The sequence below is a fragment of the Mustela nigripes genome, chromosome 16 (assembly GCF_022355385.1).
Source record: "Mustela nigripes isolate SB6536 chromosome 16, MUSNIG.SB6536, whole genome shotgun sequence".
Taxonomy (NCBI): domain Eukaryota; kingdom Metazoa; phylum Chordata; class Mammalia; order Carnivora; family Mustelidae; genus Mustela; species Mustela nigripes.
The window spans coordinates 24664712-24681750 of record NC_081572.1 but is presented as its reverse complement, the minus strand read 5'-3'; the positions used below and the strand labels follow the sequence as shown (position 1 = coordinate 24681750).

The following is a 17039-nucleotide window of genomic DNA, read 5'->3' as shown; positions in this document are numbered from 1 at the left end:
GGGGCGCTGAGATGGGGAAGCAGAACACTTGAGTCCAGTGCCTATGCTTCTAACCACAGTGCTCTCCCACTTGTTACTATTTTCCCATTAATTTCAGATGAGGAAAGACTCAGAGGCTAAGAGAATTGTTGGAAGTCCCAGCTGGGGAAGCAGCAGAGCTGAGTCTGGAACCCAGGTTTCTCCCCCCAGCTACTGTATGGTGCCTTGGCATCACAGGCTGATTCCGTGGAATAATCCACTGGGCGAGAGAACAAATGTGGGGGCCCTATCCCCACTGAGATGGGGGATTGAGGATAGACCCTGTTTTCTATTTCTTACCCATCCCCCTGAAAGACGTTTGGCCTACCCCCAAAGCCTTGGTGAGTCAGGCCCGGAGTGATGGGTGTGGTGCTGCCCGGAGTTTCCTTCCTTTGCCTGAGGCTGTGCCAAAGAAGTGGGCTGTCAGAAGGGGAGAAGGAGCCTCTACCCAGATAGCAGCCCAGAGTCCACTGACTAAGTGGGTCTTGGAGGATGTAGTGGAACGTCCTGGGGTCTTGCCCTAGCTCTTGGGGCCCTCAGGTGGAGGCCCAACCCTTGGATGAGGGAGAGGTTCCAAAAGGAGGTCACGAACGGGAAAATCTGGAGGGCAGCATGAGGGTTTGTTCTACTGTTGGTGAGGTGTAACCGGAGGGAATCCGCTTCGGTAAAGCATCCATGCCCATCTCTAGGATGTGAGGAAGTGGGATCAGAGTTGAGAACGTGCAATGACTAATAATGTCTTAAACTTGCATAGCACGCTTTACAGTTTTTTTTTTTTTAAGATTTTATTTATTTATTTGACAGAGATCACAAGTAGGCAGAGAGGCAGGCAGAGAGAGAGAGAGGAGGAAGCAGGCTCCCTGCTTCCGAGCAGAGAGCCCGATGTGGGGCTCGATCCCAGGACCCTGAGATCATGACCTGAGCCGAAGGCAGTGGCTTAACCCACTGAGCCACCCAGGCGCCCCACGCTTTACAGTTTTTGAACACTTTCACAAACCTCAGCTCATTTAATCCTCAGAACAGTCGAGAGGCGACAAGGGAGGGTGCTACTAATTGTCTATCCCAAGTTTCCGGGCTGGGAAAACTGTCTGCGACAGGCAAAGTGAACCCTTTGAAGCCTAGTGAGGGCCCTTAGAAGGAGGACGGCCCTCAAACAAACGCCGCCCTTGAACGCTCTTCTTGCAGAAGGTTAGGCGCCGACGCGGGGCAGCTGCTAGGGGGCGCTGAGGTTCCACTAGACTCCCTGGCGTTAGGACCCAGCGGAAGCCTTACTGCCGACAAGCGAAAAGACTCGGATTAGCCGAGCCGGCCTCCTTCCAGCTCACCTGTCTGTCTTCGCACAGCACAACCAATTGGTGACCTCCACATCCACATACGTTGTCACTCCTCGCCCGCATAGCTCCTAGGCCATCCCGCCTCGCTCCGATTCGCAGTTGTCCTCGGAGTTGCCTGATCGGAAGAGCCCAAGGGCTCGGCACTAATGTCGGGACAGTGGCTCTTTCGGCCATCAGGAACGAAGGCAAGGTCCCAGGGAGGGTGTCCTTTCCTTGGGAACGTTTTTTGGGTCTCGAAGCTTTTCCTTCTCGGAGGCTCTGAGCTGGCAGCTCTGGCGGTGGCTGCCGGGGCCTACTGAGCGGCGGTCGCATGCAGCTCCTATGAGGCCCCTGTCGCCGGTCGGCGATGTCCGGCTGGAGCTGTCGCCGCCGCCGCCGCCGCTGCCGCTGCCGGCTGTGAGCGGGTCTCCGGTCGGGTCGTCCGGGCGTCTCATGGCCGCCAGCAGCTCCCTGCTGCCCGACCGGCTGCGCCTGCCGCTCTGCTTCCTTGGTGTCTTTGTCTGCTATTTCTACTATGGGATCCTGCAGGAAAAGATGTGAGCAGATCCCCGGGGCGGGAGCGCAGACTTGCCTACCCCACCCCCCGCCCCCGTGGCCCGGTTTGCGGGCCTCTGGCCCCTGACCCGGGTGTTCCCTCTTCCCCCCCCCCCCCCCCCCCCCCCCCCCCCCGACGACTTTGCAGCTGCGGCTGAGCCTGCTCAGATTTTGTCTCCGGATTCTCGGGACCTGGTTATTTTTCTCCCTATTGGTTCTAAGGGCTTGGGTTTTACAGGCTGAGAAGTCTACCTCCTACACAGGTTTCCTTGCTTACTAGCTCCTCTTTGCTACTTCCAGATGTTTGCAGACAGCTGGTTCTTTTGCCCTCGGCCTTGCTTGTGTTGCCCACATCCCCTCATCTGCTGCTTGGGGTACCTCGTTTTACTGTCCAATTTTCCACGTTTCCTCTAGCTCCATCCTTTACGGATATTCTTTCCCTAGGCTACCGGATCAGCAGGCTGGGATGTCTGGCTTCTAGATCCAATAAAATCAGCCCCTTTTGTGAATGAGGCCAGTGAACCTTACATCCAGAGAAGCAAGATCATTTTAAAGCTTTCAGTAACTCTAGACATACTAGATGACACTGAATGAAATACACTAATTCTTTTTTTTTCCCCCTCATAATTTCATTCTTAGAACAAGAGGAAAGTATGGGGAGGGAGCCAAGCAGGAGACGTTCACTTTTGCCTTAACTTTGGTCTTCATTCAATGTGTGATCAATGCTGTGTTTGCCAAGATCTGTGAGTACCTCTCTAGTAATCTAGTGATCCCTATCCACCTTTAAGGTTTAACTTCCAACACTCCCACCTTCTTTAGTGCTTTCAAAGTCTCTCTGTTCAGTCTTCAGAACTAATGGCTTTGGAATGGGGTGAAATCCTATTTCCTTAAATTAGACCCAACTTCTGAGTCAGAAATGTGCAGAGAATGGGTATTCTGTGTGCCGGATCCCCGTTGAGAACAGTTAATTTTTTTTTTTTCTTTCTTTCTCTTTGATTTTCCTTTATGTGTCTGCTTCAAACATGGTTTGAGCTGCTCTTTGTTCCCTAGGGGCTTCAGCAGAGCTAACTCGTCCCTTGAACTGAATGAGCCCCCATTCCTGCTCTGCATGTGGTCTTGTGTTAGGTATAGGTGAGATTGGAGAGTTGAATAACCTTCAGAGATTTCCCAGTCTAAGAAGACAGAAATAATTTGTGCTTCTCGTCTTATTTGACGTATTTCCTTTCACTTGACTTCAGCTTTGGCTCAGTGGCCCATTCCGGGCCCACCAGGTTTCTCTTACACGTTTTTTGTCTCTTCCCAGTGATCCAGTTTTTTGACACTGCCAGGGTGGATCGCACTCGGAGCTGGCTCTATGCCGCCTGTTCTGTCTCCTATCTGGGTGCCATGGTCTCCAGCAACTCGGCACTGCAGTTTGTCAACTATCCGACTCAGGTGAAACCTCAGGGTGTGATGAGGGTTGGCTCAGAAGTTGTTTGAAAAGAACTAAGAATTCTTCGCTCAGGTCTGTGACTTAAATGAAAGAGATTGTGTTGGGAGAGTTTCAGAGGCCAAAGAACCACAGATCTGAGGTCTAGTGGTGGTGGGTTGGCCATGATAGGCTGTGGTTTCTGGTGCAGACCCCATGTGACTTTTCTTAACAGAGTGCCTAGCACAGTGCCTGGCACATCCCAGAGGCTCACGTACTATTTGCTGAATTTCATTTCAGGTCCTTGGTAAATCCTGCAAGCCAATCCCAGGTAAGCAGAAGCAGATGGTCACCCTCTATCTACCATCCTCATTCTTCCTCTAGTAGGCTCTCTGCTCGTCTGCTAGAGTTGTGTGTCCCTTCCGATTGTCATCCCATCACAGCTATCTCCAAAGCCAGCCCTCCATCCCTTCCCCCTGCCATCCTGTCCTCTGTATCACTTCTGGTGGTGTTGGGTATACATGGGCTGGAAGCTAGAGGCTGACCAAGTCTGCTTCACATGCCAGTCATTTTGGTGTCCTGTGTGTTTACATTGTCATTAGATTTAGGTCCCATTTTGATCATCAGTTTCTTTCTTTCAACCTCTCACTTATCCACTGTCCCCACCCTTTCCCTTGTTTCTTCTTGGACCGTTCACCTTTGTTCTCTGCCTTTTCCCTGCCTTCTGCCCTTTGTTCTCCCCATTGCTCAACCCTGTCTATCCAGGTGCTAGCCTTGCACCTTCCTTATAGCTTCTGTAGGCCTTCCTTCTCAGACATTCTTTTCTCACAGGCTTCTCCTAAGAGGACAGTGTTGGGCTCATCAGTGCATGTGGGTATTTGAATTTTCCACTGTTTCTTCCCTGTAGTCATGCTCCTTGGAGTTACCCTCTTGAAGAAGAAGTACCCAATGGCCAAGTACCTGTGTGTGTTGCTAATTGTGGCTGGAGTGGCCCTTTTCATGTACAAACCCAAGAAAGTAGTTGGGATGGAAGAACACACAGTTGGCTACGGAGAGCTGCTTCTGGTATGTGATCCTGGTGGGAAAGGCAGCCTTTTCCAGTAATCACAACCAAGGAGCATCCCACCTGGGCATCCAAAAGGCTGGTTATGTGTCAAGAGAGAGATTGCGATGCTCCTTGCCCCCCATTTCGGGTCTTTGTCTCTTGCTGCATGGCCCCCGGCTCTGCTAAGGCCACAGCGGGGAGACTGAAATCTTGAACAACATCTCAGCTCTCCTGAGGGGTAACTCTGAGGCCTGCATTTAAGTGCTGGTGTGAGGCCAGAGAGACCTGAGAGCAAATAGGGAAGGAATGGCATGTTTCTCACTGTGGCTTTCTGAGAAACCTGGAAGCCAGAGTTTAAAAATAACACTGGAGTGGCTCTTGCTTGCTGTGTATTGGGCATTGTTCCCAGTGGTTTACCTATTAGTTAATTTTTTTATTTTAAAAGATTTTATTTATTTATTTGGCAGAGAGAGACACAGTGGGAGAGGGAGCACAAGCAGGGGTAAGTGGGAGGGGGAGAAGCAGGCTTCCCGCAGAACAAGGAGCCCTATGCAGGGCTCGATCCCAGGACCCCAGGATCATGACCTGAGCCAAAGGCAGACGCTTAACGACTGAGCCACCCAAGGCACCCCTAGTTGGTTAATTTTTACAACAGTAACCTTATAGTATATGTAGTATTAGTTCCATTTTCCGTATGAAGACACAGACAGAAGTTAAGTCACTTGCCATAGTCACACAGCTGTGAAGTGGCAGAAGTACTGGCTCACTTTGCCCAGGCTTCTAATCCTGGGCAGTAGATGCAGAGAATCTAGTCCAGAGCACTCCTCCAGGCCAGGAGGCTACCAGGCCGGTACCAGGTGTCTGTTCTCTACTCTCCCGGGAAAAATACGTGGCTCAGCACATGTTCCAAGCTTCATGGCACTGCCTCCCATCCCACTCTGATATATTTACTCTGTGGCTCAGATAGTTCTAGTGCCTGGGTGGGGCAGTGGGCAGCCAGCACGGTCTCTCCTGACTGAATGGTAGCAGTTTGTTCTGAGGACTCTGTCTTAAGACAGCAGCTTTGTGAGGAGTCTCAGAATAGTGAGAGTCCTGTGTCCTGGGTTGGGGAGGGGCCCCGGTGGCCTTCTCACTGCAGGGTGCACCCTCTCTTTTCCAGTTATTATCTCTGACCCTGGATGGACTGACGGGCGTTTCCCAGGACCACATGCGAGCTCATTACCAAACAGGCTCCAACCACATGATGCTGAATATCAACCTTTGGTCGACATTGCTGCTGGGAGCCGGTAAGGAGCAGCTCTGCTGTTCTTTCCACACATCACCAGAGGGCAGACTGTCACCCTCCAGCAGATCCCTAGCTCAGATGCCGGTTGCAAACTTTGCCCAGGCTAAAGGACTGTCTTGGCCCTAAGATACCCTTCTATCCAAGCCCCTGGAAAAACCTTCCTGGAGAACAGTTCCCGGCAGGCTCTGCTTCCTACTCCTGACTGGCACGGTCATAGGCAGACCTGTGACATTTTCCCTGGGAGGACATGTGGTAGCAGGTCACAGGGGTGCTTCAGGAACTCGCCTTCCGTGAGAGTTGAGATACCGGTACTTGGCGTATACGGACTGTACTTTGAATACGAATGCATGTGCTTTAAAATCAGTGCTTCCTAACCTCTTTTCAAATCTGGGCACGTGTAGGAAGTATTTTTGTACAGCACAGTGGGGTTAATGGAGGAGGCTGCTGATGGCTAGAAGTGGCCAGCACTTGGGGCTGCCTTGAGCTGGGGTTGCGTGGGTCAGTGTCTTCCCAATGCCTGAGGATCTCTGCTTCCAGTGATTTTGGCAGAAGTAGCTAATCGACTCACAAGCGTTTCTGGGAAGAGTCTTCAGTTAGTTTCTCTCGTCGGGAAACTAGGAGCAGGATACCTAGTATGAACTCAGTCCCTGCATTTGTCCATACCTCATTCTGTGGGGTCCTTTCCCAGGCTGTACAGACACGGGTGTCAACACAGGCTCCATGCTCCGTTCATCCTTTACCATTTCTCCCCAGGAATCCTGTTCACTGGGGAGCTCTGGGAGTTCTTGAGCTTTGCCGAAAGATACCCTACCATCATCTATAACATCCTGCTCTTTGGCCTGACCAGTGCTCTAGGTCAGGTGAGTACCTCAAGACTGGGTAGCCTGGCTTCCCTGAGAAAGACCGACCCGGGAAGATGGCGGCAAGACTAGCTCTGATGTACTGCCACAGATTTTAACCTTGGGGCAGAGCCCCAAGAGCTGGCCTGACCCCATTTTCTCGGTCTTTCTAGAGCTTCATCTTCATGACAGTTGTGTATTTTGGCCCTCTGACCTGCTCCATCATCACCACAACTCGAAAGTTCTTCACTATCTTGGCCTCTGTGATCCTCTTTGCCAACCCTATCAGCCCCCTGCAGTGGGTGGGCACCATACTCGTGTTCTTGGGTAAGTTCCCTGCGGAGCTCACATCTCTGGGCACATGGAACAGCAGTCACAGAGCTTGCTTTTTCCTTTTTTGTTTTAATTAAGTTTTTTTGGGGTGGGGAGCGAGAGGGAGGAACAGAGGGAGAGAGAATCCCAAGGAGCCTCCTCGCTCAGTACGGAGCCCAACTTGGGGTTCAATCTCAGGTCCCTGAGATCATGACCTGAATCAAAATCAAGAGTCGGATGCTTAACTGACTGAGCCACCCAGGTGCCCTGCGACAGAACTTTAGATATTTTTTTTCCTGAATTATGTATTTATGAAATTGATTTCTTTCATTTTATTTTATTTATTATTATTATTTTAAAATATTTTATTTATTTATTTGATAGAGAGAGATCACAAGTAGGCAGAGAGGCAGGCAGAGAGAGAGAGGAGGAAGCAGGCTCCCTGCCAAGCAGAGAGCCCATTCGGGGCTTGATCCCAGGACTCTGGAATCATGACCTGAGTTGAAGGCAGAGGCTTTAACCCACTGAGCCACCCAGGCATCCCTGATTTAGTTATTTTAGAGAAGATGTTTTTAAAAAGGAGAGGAAGCAAAAAAAAAAAAAAAAAAAAAAAAGCAAGCATTGCTCCTAATCCACCCTTCCTTTTTTTTTTTTCCATAATCCACCCTTCCTAATGAGCATTTCATTTTAGTGATCTTCCTCCAGCAACTTGGGTGTCCTCAGACACTGAGCAGATAAAATTGTTGTACTTATTCCCTACCAATCTGTGTTGCTATGGATGAGAGGAGAGAACTAGCTAAGAAGTACTGACATTTTTTTCTTAAAGTTTTATTGTATTTTATTATATATATGTAAATATATATAACTTTATATATACATATACATACATATATATATATATAAATACATATGTAATTATCTATATTTTGGTGATTTTTTTCATTTGATGCCTTACTTTTTCTCTGAGGGAGTTCTATAAAACCAGTGTTTGGAGTTAGTTTTATTTAAGGCCCTAATTTTGGAGAACCAAGCTGACATTCCCCTCCCCCCATGCTACTCTCAAAATCATTGGTAGGTTTCATTTCTCGTCATAAAGCTAAGCCCATCTTCTCCCTTTTCATAGGTCTTGGTCTTGATGCCAAGTTTGGGAAAGGAGCCAAGAAGACATCCCACTAGGGAGAGAGAGACTACCTCCACTTCGAGAGTATTTAAGTTATTATCTCAAATACGGACATCTCTTGGGCAAATGGACACAATAAGGATAAAGGACTGGGTTCCAGTCTGCTTTTGGTTTTTGTGGGGTTTTTTGTTTTGTTTTGTTTTTTAAGAAAAGGAAGCAAAATCACATATTCTGTAAAAAGCACTTGGATTTTAATAAGACAGAGTTGGCAGTTTCTGTTCTGGACGACCTGGAGCACAGCCTAACTCGAGGGGAGGAGGGGGAGGAAGAGGCAGAGGCTGGTGCTCTGTGCCCAAACTCCCACTCAGGTGCAGGAAACCTGGCTGGGTGGCTCACTCCCCCGGGAGCCCAAGCGTTGCAGGGAAGACCTTGAATAGATTTGCAGTTGGCCTTGTGGCCTCTGTTCCCGCAGGTGAGGGTCTGAATCTGCCAGGACAGGTGGCTGGCTGTTAGAGCCAGAGAATGTCAAAATCACTTTATCTGTTCAAGCTCTGGTGGGCAAATATTTCCTTAAGAACTCCCGATACAGTTTTTCCTCAGGAAACCTCCCTTGAGGTTGGGGGTGGGGGTGGAAATGAGCCCAGAGCCTCAAGAGTCTGCTGTGCTTCACATTTCCCCACGGCCTCCTCTTCAGCCAGAGCTCAAGCCTGGAGTGCAGACCCGGTGTGGTCTGTGCTCCACCAGGAGTGGAGAGCCGATGTATATATCATGAACAGCTTGGGAAGGTCGATTCCCTCCATCCTGTCTCCCGAATCTGTTCTCAGTCCACCTGGTCTCCTCCTGGGGAGGCTGGATTAATCCTATTCCCCTGTTCCTTTCGGCTGCTAAAGCGTTGCAGTCCTCTGCTGTCGTGGCCCTGCCAGCATGTCCCCATGCCAACTTCTGCCTGTTGAAAGGGATGCTGGTGGAAAGCTTGGTGGCAGGGTGCTGGCACAGAGCCCCCATCAAGTTTCCTGGGTGGCAATGGGGGGAGAAGGCGGAGCATGGAGCGGAGCCACCTGCCCACGGCCGCCTTCAGAGCTGGAAATCACAATCCTCCACGGACCAAACTTTACACATGAAAGTGCATTTCCACCAGCTGCAACTTTCTCTCCATCTGTTCCGCAGCCCCAGCCCCGTGGCTCTCCAGCTGGGAGCCCAGCCTCCTTCCTGAGCGGCTGCCTTGCCACCCTTCCCCAGCCTTTCAAGCCAGCCTCACTTGAGCTCCTGTCGCTCTCTAGGGGCGCTGGTGTCTCTGCAGCTCTGCCCCCAAAGGCCCCCTCTCATTCTGAGCTCCTTGAGAGAAGAGGTTTAAAGTACATCTGGCTGAACTTCCTTCCTTCTCCACCCCCTTTCCCCTCTCTGTTTTTTTGGGATTTTTTTTCATCCCAAAGATTGTATCAATTAGCCCCTTCCCTTCTGGATCATTAGTTCTTCCAAGCTGTCTTCTGCGGCTTGGATGGGTGGTCAGAGCGTGCGGCCAGTGCCAGGGACCTAAGGGCCTGCTGTCCTGACCATCGGACCAATCCCTTCCACCTCCAGTCTCTGCCCTTCCCAACTAGCTGTCTCACAGATGCTTCATGCTAGGCACAAAGAGCAAGACAGAATCTTCCACAGCCCAGTGCGGCTTACACCTGCTACTAGAGCAAGTGCGTCCCACCTACCATGTGCCAAGAGCCTGCTGCTGGTCTATCTTCTCAGCACCCATCTTAACCCATCACTCCTGTGTGCTGCGCACCGTGAACTTGTTAGGAGTTCAAAGCTGAGTAGGACCAGGGCTTACCCTCTGGGGAGGTTCACAGTCTGGTAGAGAGACGGGTAAATAAACCATTGCATCTCAGACACTTGCAGAGCTAACAACCAAGTGTCTGGGCAAGGCGAGGCTTGAGCTGCAGCGTGTGGGAAGATGAAAGGTGGTGGAAGCAGAGCCAAGTGGGAAATGGGGTTTTCAACTGCCTGGCCTCTTCGCTTGCTCCTGCCTTCAGTCAGGTCAAGTGGGAGCAGTGGCTGTGCCCTAAGGCTGTCATTCAGCCCAAAGGGGAGCAGGTGAAGACATGGCGTGAGCTGTCGCTGCGCTTGGTGATGTGCTTACCTACAGGATCTCGGGAGCCCAGTGTGCCAGGTTTGCCCAGAGTCAGCAGCGCTCTGTTGGGGCATAAGGGCTGATAAATGTGAAATACCAGGCAAGTTCCAACAAAAGTGGTGTTGATCGCTAACCCTGGGCGGCCCGATGCCTCAGGTTTGTCAAGATCAAAAGACTTTTCATCTGTAGTTAATTCTCAGCTATGTGTAGAAGCCGGGGGGCGGTGGGGAGCCAGTGCACCAGTTCCCCAAACACTGTATTTTTAGTTTGGGGTGTACTATACCTGATGCCTATTTTGGTCAAACCTTAAGGTTAGTCTCCTCAGTTTTTGGTGCTCAGGCGTATGGAAAAGTGGTCTGTCCATCTCATGTGAGGGCAGTGACCCACCAATGTGATTTGGGGTGAAAACAGGGCGGGGGGGGGAAGCTCTTACAGAATTAAACATTAAAAGAAAGAAAGAGTATGTTGTTTTTAAAGGGACAGAAATTAAACATTCCCTGTGGACCATCTTTCAGACAAGGCATTTAAGAACAGATGATGTGTTTTTCCACAGCCCTGTGACACCCTTGTGAAGAGGACCAAGCAAGCCCCTCTGTTCTTTAGAGAAATGGAAAAACAGGTTAGGGAAGGCTGGCTGACCTGCGGTAGGTCCCTGGGTATGTGCTTACGAGATGAACTAGTACGCAAGGTTCCCTGAGTCCTAGTAGCATCTTGGACCTGTGCCCTCAGAGGGGGAGAGGCAGAGCTCCTCAGGAGGCCTATTGCCTGTGCTGTCTGATCCCGCTTGTCAGTGGAACAGTTTGCACATTTTATGAGTGGTGGTGCTGGTCACTTTCTCCAGATGCCGCGGCAGAGAAATTATCCTGGGTCTCTGCGGGATCATTCAACTCTTCCCACTGAAAACACACCAGCTGTCTTCAGGAGCCACAATCTCACATATTTATTGAACTCCTTTCCCAGAGCTCTTTAGTTCCCGAGAATTTGTCCTAGCAACCCTCCTGGGGAGAGCTTAGGCCAGGACAAGTCTCCCCACATTTGGGATAGGGAACCCAAAACCCGCTGGAGTACATCAGCCAGAAGTCCCATGGCTGTGGGAAGGCAGGGCCCGAAAGTGAGTCTGCACTTCCCACATGTCCGAGGTCAGAGAGCTAAGCCACTGGTTCCTAGTCGTTTGGATTTCCTGGTCCAGTAGAATTTCCAAATAATATGGGGGGGGGGGGGTTCGTTTTCTACTTTTTTTTTTTTTTAAGTAAGGACATTAAAACAAATCTATCACCAATATGGCTTAAAACAAGCCATTTAACTCCAAAAATTTTAGGAAGCGCTCTAAGATAAGGACCCTTCTTCCAAAGAAATTATAGTTGGAAATCATGATGGTGTAGATGAAATAATTTTTTAGTTACAGAAAATGTTCAACATAAAATACTCTTCTATGATAATACATTGTAGGATATATCTTTATGATTTTTCACACAATACAACGTGGTCATTTTGGGGGCTGTACTCCACAATGCAGTCCACTGACCCTGGAACGTCACACAAACATGCTGACAAAGATGGAAGCAGCCCACAACTATTTTACATCATTTAGAGCATTCGGAGAGTCTGAAAACAACATCCCCCTGACCTGGGCCTCTTCTGCCTTCCTCTATAGTGTTAGGAGGAGAGCAGGGTGTGGGGATCAGAGAACTTTCCAGTAACTGCTGTAGAAGGGAAACTTGGAGAGTTGGAACACCCTGCTCCAATATCTGCTCCCAAAATGTTCCGGCCATGGCTTTGATCACCCAGCTCAGAGCTCAGAATTAACTCTGGAAGGTTTTCACCTACTGATTAAAGGCAATTTCTGACGCACGTAGTCCTTAGAACCAGCAGCCTATGCCTGCCATGGCAAGAAGGGTGGGAAGGGGAACAAAGAGGGTCTTGGACTAGGGAGTGATTTCATCCAGTGCCTTTCGCTTGGCTGAGGCACGAGTCCACAAGGGCTGGTGGGTTTTCTGTCCAAATAGGCCTGATTCTCTGTTCTTTCTGGGAGAAGCGGAAGAGGAAAGAGGTTCATGGCATTTACGAAGGGGAGGGACTGAATGTTTCTTGCTGCCCACTTCTGTGTCTTGGTATGTGGGTGGCCAGAGCTAGCAGAACCACCACGTTTCCGTTTAGGTTCTGACTGGACACCATTTCCTCCTACTCAGGGTCTAGAACTGCCACATCGAGACCACAGCCCTAGAAGGAATGTGTCACTCTTGTGTGAAGGCTTGGAACTCCCTGAAATTTTAAGAAAAAGTGTCTGTGCATGAAAAAATAAAAGTGTCTGTGTGTGCATAATGGTATAAGTGCTAATACATATGTTAAGCTGGTTGGTTCATTTTTCTGTGAAGAGTCCACAGCTCTCCAGATTCTCAAAGGGGTTCATACACAGTATCCACCATCATCCTGGGGCTCATTTAATCCAAAGCCATTTCCCAAATACAGTGGTGTACCTGGGCACCACTACAAAATGTGAGAAAGCGCCATCCCCAGCTGTGCTTAGAGGAGGGGTGGGGGTGAGGTTGCAGAGCTAGAGTGATCCATTCAAGGTCATTTCTGTTTTTTTCCGGGCCCCTCCACACACTTTATCTGGGACTATCCCATTCAGCAAATAGAAACACAGGATGCCCAGCTAAGTGTGAATTGCAGATTAACAACACTTTTTTTTTTTTTTAAGTATAAGTATGTCTCATCTAATACTTGTGACATACTTATATTCTTTTTTAAAGAAAGATTATTTATTTATTTGACAGACGGAGATCACAAGTAGGCAGAGAGGCAGGCAGAGAGAGAGAGAGAGAGAGAGGAAGGGAAGCAGGCTCCCTGCTGAGCAGAGAGTCCGATGTGAGGCTCCATCCCAGGACCCTGGGATGATGACCTGAGCTGAAGGTAGAGGTTTTAACCCACTGAGCCACTCAGGTGCCCCTGACATACTTAAATTCTTAAATCACAAATTATGTGTGCAATATTTGAGGCATACCTACATGTGTTGTGTATCTGAAATTCAAGTTTAGCCAGTGTTGCGTATTTATCTGACAAGCCTGTGGCATTAGTCATTATTACACATGTTCTCGCTGGCCTTTCTTTTCCTCTCAGATACATCACCCCTTGCCATCCTGCGCGGAGAGCCTGCAGGTACTTTTTTGCTCAGGGCCAAACGTAGAATTCCCCTTTTGGCCCCGGGGAGGTGCAAGCCTAGACCTCGTCGGCAGGGGGCACCATTTTCTTAAAATAGATCCCCAGTGGCGCTTCCGGGGCCTCGGAAAGAGAAAGTGGGGCATTGAATGGAATTCTATTTGCTGCTCCTGCCTTCCCTCCCGAGCTCCCTTCTCCCCACCTCACACCTTGCCAGACTTATCTCTGAAACAAGATCTGCTCCTGTTACTTCACTCCTTAAATCTCTTCGAAGGGTCCATGGTTACCATCAGAGCGCGGCTTGAAAAGGGCTTCGGGATCCCACTAGACTCTGTTTTTCCCTGCTTCAACTCCTGCTGCTTCTACCCTCCGTGATCCCACCCACCTCACACTTCCAGCATCCCCATTCACCGCGAACTATTTGCAGTTTCCCTGTACACTATTTACTGCCATGCCTTTGTGCCCACAGTTCCCTCTGCTTGGAATTCCCTTTCCCACCTGGTGCTTCCAGCGTCTCCATTCATTCAACACGTCGCACCAGCATGTTCCGAGACAAGCCGGGTACCAGGCACTCAGCGTCGCGCGGAGATACTGTGCACGAGGCGGCCAACTACGGCCCCTCCCTTGTGCACCATAGATGGGGGTGGGGAGGGGAAGAACAATCAGCAAGTTATCAAATCAACATGACACTTAAAATTGGTTCTGGGGTGGGGCGCCTGGGTGGCTCAGTAGAAAATAAGTAAATAAAGTCTTTAAAAAATTAAATTGGTTCTGGGGTTAACCAATCTGACCCCTTCCAGCAGAGTTGATGGTTGCCTCCTCTGGTCCTCCGACAGCTTTGCTTTTTATTTTAAGGGTCCCGAATTCTAACACCTGTGCACAATTGTTTCAGGAAGCCTGAACGAATGAAGCCTGCCAGTTGGAGTTAATAGGGAAGGGCTGGGGTGCAGAGGTGGAGGGGTGTGGCTTTGACTAACTGAGACTCTGTTCTGTCCAAAGGGGACAGTGGCTTACCACTTCTTCCCGATTGTTGCCAAATCTGTCATTTCAAAAAAAGAAAAAAAAAATGGAAATACCGATTTTTAAGTGAACTCTCCCAGTTTTTAAAATTCTTTGCCCCCTAAACTAAACACGCCGATAGGGTCGATTTGGCCCAGGGCCACACTGGTTCACCCCCTACCCTATGGCAACACTATGTTACTGCCTTGCCCCTGATTAATATTTATGGATATTTTTCCTCCCCTGGGGACCAAGTCCTTGTGTCTTTCTCCCCTAACACAGTGACAGGCTCGCGGTAGGTGTTACACATCAATCAATGTTCGTGGAAGGACCTAAGGGAGGGAGGTAGGAGAGACACAAATGGGCGAACAACAGGTTGTTGATGGAAGTTCTCGTTACTTCTGCTCTGGGCATGGGACAGATGGACCAAGGAAGCCTGAGACAGTTTATTGCCGAGAGTGCCTGTGTGTGTGAGTGTGTTCCCATGCTAGCAGGTGTGACAGCTGGAAAATGTGTCTAAGAGCCATCAGCTCCTTTCTTGGTGGGCTCCCAAGCCCTCCCTCCCCATTCTTAGAGGATGGGAGGGAGAAGGCAGGGCTCGCGGTGGACTCCTGGCTTCCTTCCAGGACCTGTAGTCGCTGGCACAGAGATCAGAAAGAGCTTATATAGGCTTTTGGTACCAACTGATACATCCTCAGGGGAAGGTGTCTGGCAGCTGCTGCCACCCACCGCCTCCCCGCTAGAGCGCCCACTGCATAGCAAGCAGTTGCAGGGGGCTCGCTTGAGCAGAGCGAGATAATCAAAATGACCCTTTGCCGGGCATTGGGGAGTCAAAACATGCGAGTTAAAGAGAAGGACGGTGGGGGTGGGGGGAAACTTAGACTCCCCGTCACAGCCCCTCAGAAACAGAGCAGGCGTTTGACCCCTGGAGCAGTCTGCTGATTTCCACGAATGGCATGCTGTCCTTTTTTTTTTTTTTTTTTTCATCAAGAGAGGAGTCTGCCTTGTGCCCACACAGAGCATCTCATATGCATTCTTACTGCCCTGATGAATAAGAACGTACCTTTGGAAGATAGACATCTGAGGCTTAGAAAGTACATTTTGTCTAATTTTCAGGAGAAGTGACTAGATCATTCGGGAATCAGAGCCTCCATATTGGCCCTGAAAGCTCTTGTGAGTTCTGGAAAATGCTATTTTCTGAATCTGAGAGTGGCGAGTGTGTCGGGGCAGGCTGAAGTACATAGGATTCACTCTGGAAGCTGGACCAGGGAAATTTCTGCCCCATGACTTTCTGGTGAGAGGTCTCTTGAAAGTCAGAGCCACCTCTAGCTCCCAGGCAGGGCACTTCTTGTTCCCTACCAGCACTTGGTCAGCCAGAAGCTTTGAAGCAAGACTTCCAGGAAGCAATGTCTCCCACAGGCGGTGCTGACTCAGTCCAGACTCCAAGCTTTAAGTCTGGTCCCTGTCCCAGAGAAGCCAGAGGCACAGAGGGGGGCTGTGCTCCTGGGCTGTGTTTCAGCAGCCAGGAAAGGGAGGATGGGGGGCACGGACCCTGGATCGTTTAGGTTTTTGCTAAGGGAAAGGGGAAGGGGACTCAACAGTAGCCAGACTCCTCCGGGTTCCAGCACCCTTTAATGAAATCTAGCTTTTCCATGTTTCAGGAGGGAGGGATGGTGGTTAATTCAGTACTTTGCATTTGGGAATAAGAACAACCTTCGATATGTTCCCCTGGCTCTCATTTCTAATCTCCTGTGGGGGTCAAGGCAGTGTGACTGACCATCTTTCTGACTCTCCAACATCCTCTTCCCCAGACTACCTTACTTGGGTTAAAGGGAGATTCATGCACCCTCTCTCCTGACCTTTTTCATGAACTACCTGACCCCTTCTGCCTCTGCTTCCCTCTTCCCTGCCCTCCCTCTCTGGATCCTTTGCTGTCATTTTCCTCTGTTCATACTCTTACCTTCTCTCTCTCTTTCTCTCTTTCTGTCTCTCTCTCTCTCTCTCCCTGCGGTTCTGATGGCAAATCCTTTCCCTGGCACAGACCCTCTACTTGCTCGCCAGCCCTGCTGGGTTACTTTCCTCATTCTGTAGCCTCTATCCAATTATCTCTCTGGCCAGGCTCGTGGGGAGCCCTCTCCTCCAGCCGCCCTGCTGCTGGCAATGCTGTCACCCACGATTCATTTCCATTTGGGGATGGGGGTGGAAAACTGCTTGGAATGAACTGGGAGACGTTTGGCAATCCGTTCTGCCTTCTACTCCAAGGGCCCCAGAAGAGAATCTTCGGGAAGAGAACACCATTTCCCAGAGCATTAAGGGCTGCAGGATCTAGTTTTAACGAATGTGGGATCCACATTCTTTAGAGTCGGTTAGCCAGCCCTTAAAAGCAAGGGCCCATCGACAGGGAAGACAGGAGGCCTTTGCCACAGAAAACGAAGCCGTGACTCAAAGGCGTCACATAGATGCTTCCTTGCTCATCCACGTTCCTGAGTTTAATGTCTTTGGCTTGGGAATTAACTTTGAGACTTTTCCAACATAGATTAAAAATAGAGCTCATAAATGCCATCACAGGCACTTTCCGATATGGTGGCCTTTTAAGGGAAGGCTGGGCTCCCAAGCAGAGGGTGTGAGTCAAAGAGCCTCTGAGTGGGTGCTCAGAGTGCCTAAACCAGCCTGCTGACCGGCCTGTGGCCAAACAGTGGAGGCAGGAAGAGGAAGATGCTGGAGGCTTCTGTGCCTGAAACCTCAGGAACCAAGGTCCTTAGAGGAATGTTTATATCACTCATTCTTGTTTATACTTCCCACAAGCTTTTGCCTGAATACCTACTATGTGCTAGAAACACAGCTTGGTGCTAGAAATGAGATAG

General features: G+C 49.8%; 1 protein-coding gene across 1 annotated transcript; it reads left to right on the top strand.

Moving 5' to 3' along the window:
- The first annotated feature begins 1636 nt into the window (after nt 1-1636).
- Nucleotides 1637-8155, top strand: SLC35B1 (solute carrier family 35 member B1). The gene is made up of 9 exons (XM_059379985.1): nt 1637-1888; nt 2526-2629; nt 3190-3320; nt 3595-3625; nt 4202-4359; nt 5499-5625; nt 6378-6484; nt 6637-6790; nt 7899-8155. The coding sequence occupies exons 1-9, from the start codon at nt 1674-1676 to the stop codon at nt 7949-7951; spliced, it is 1080 nt and encodes a 359-aa protein (XP_059235968.1). The 5' UTR covers nt 1637-1673; the 3' UTR covers nt 7952-8155.
- The last annotated feature ends 8884 nt before the right edge of the window (nt 8156-17039 follow it).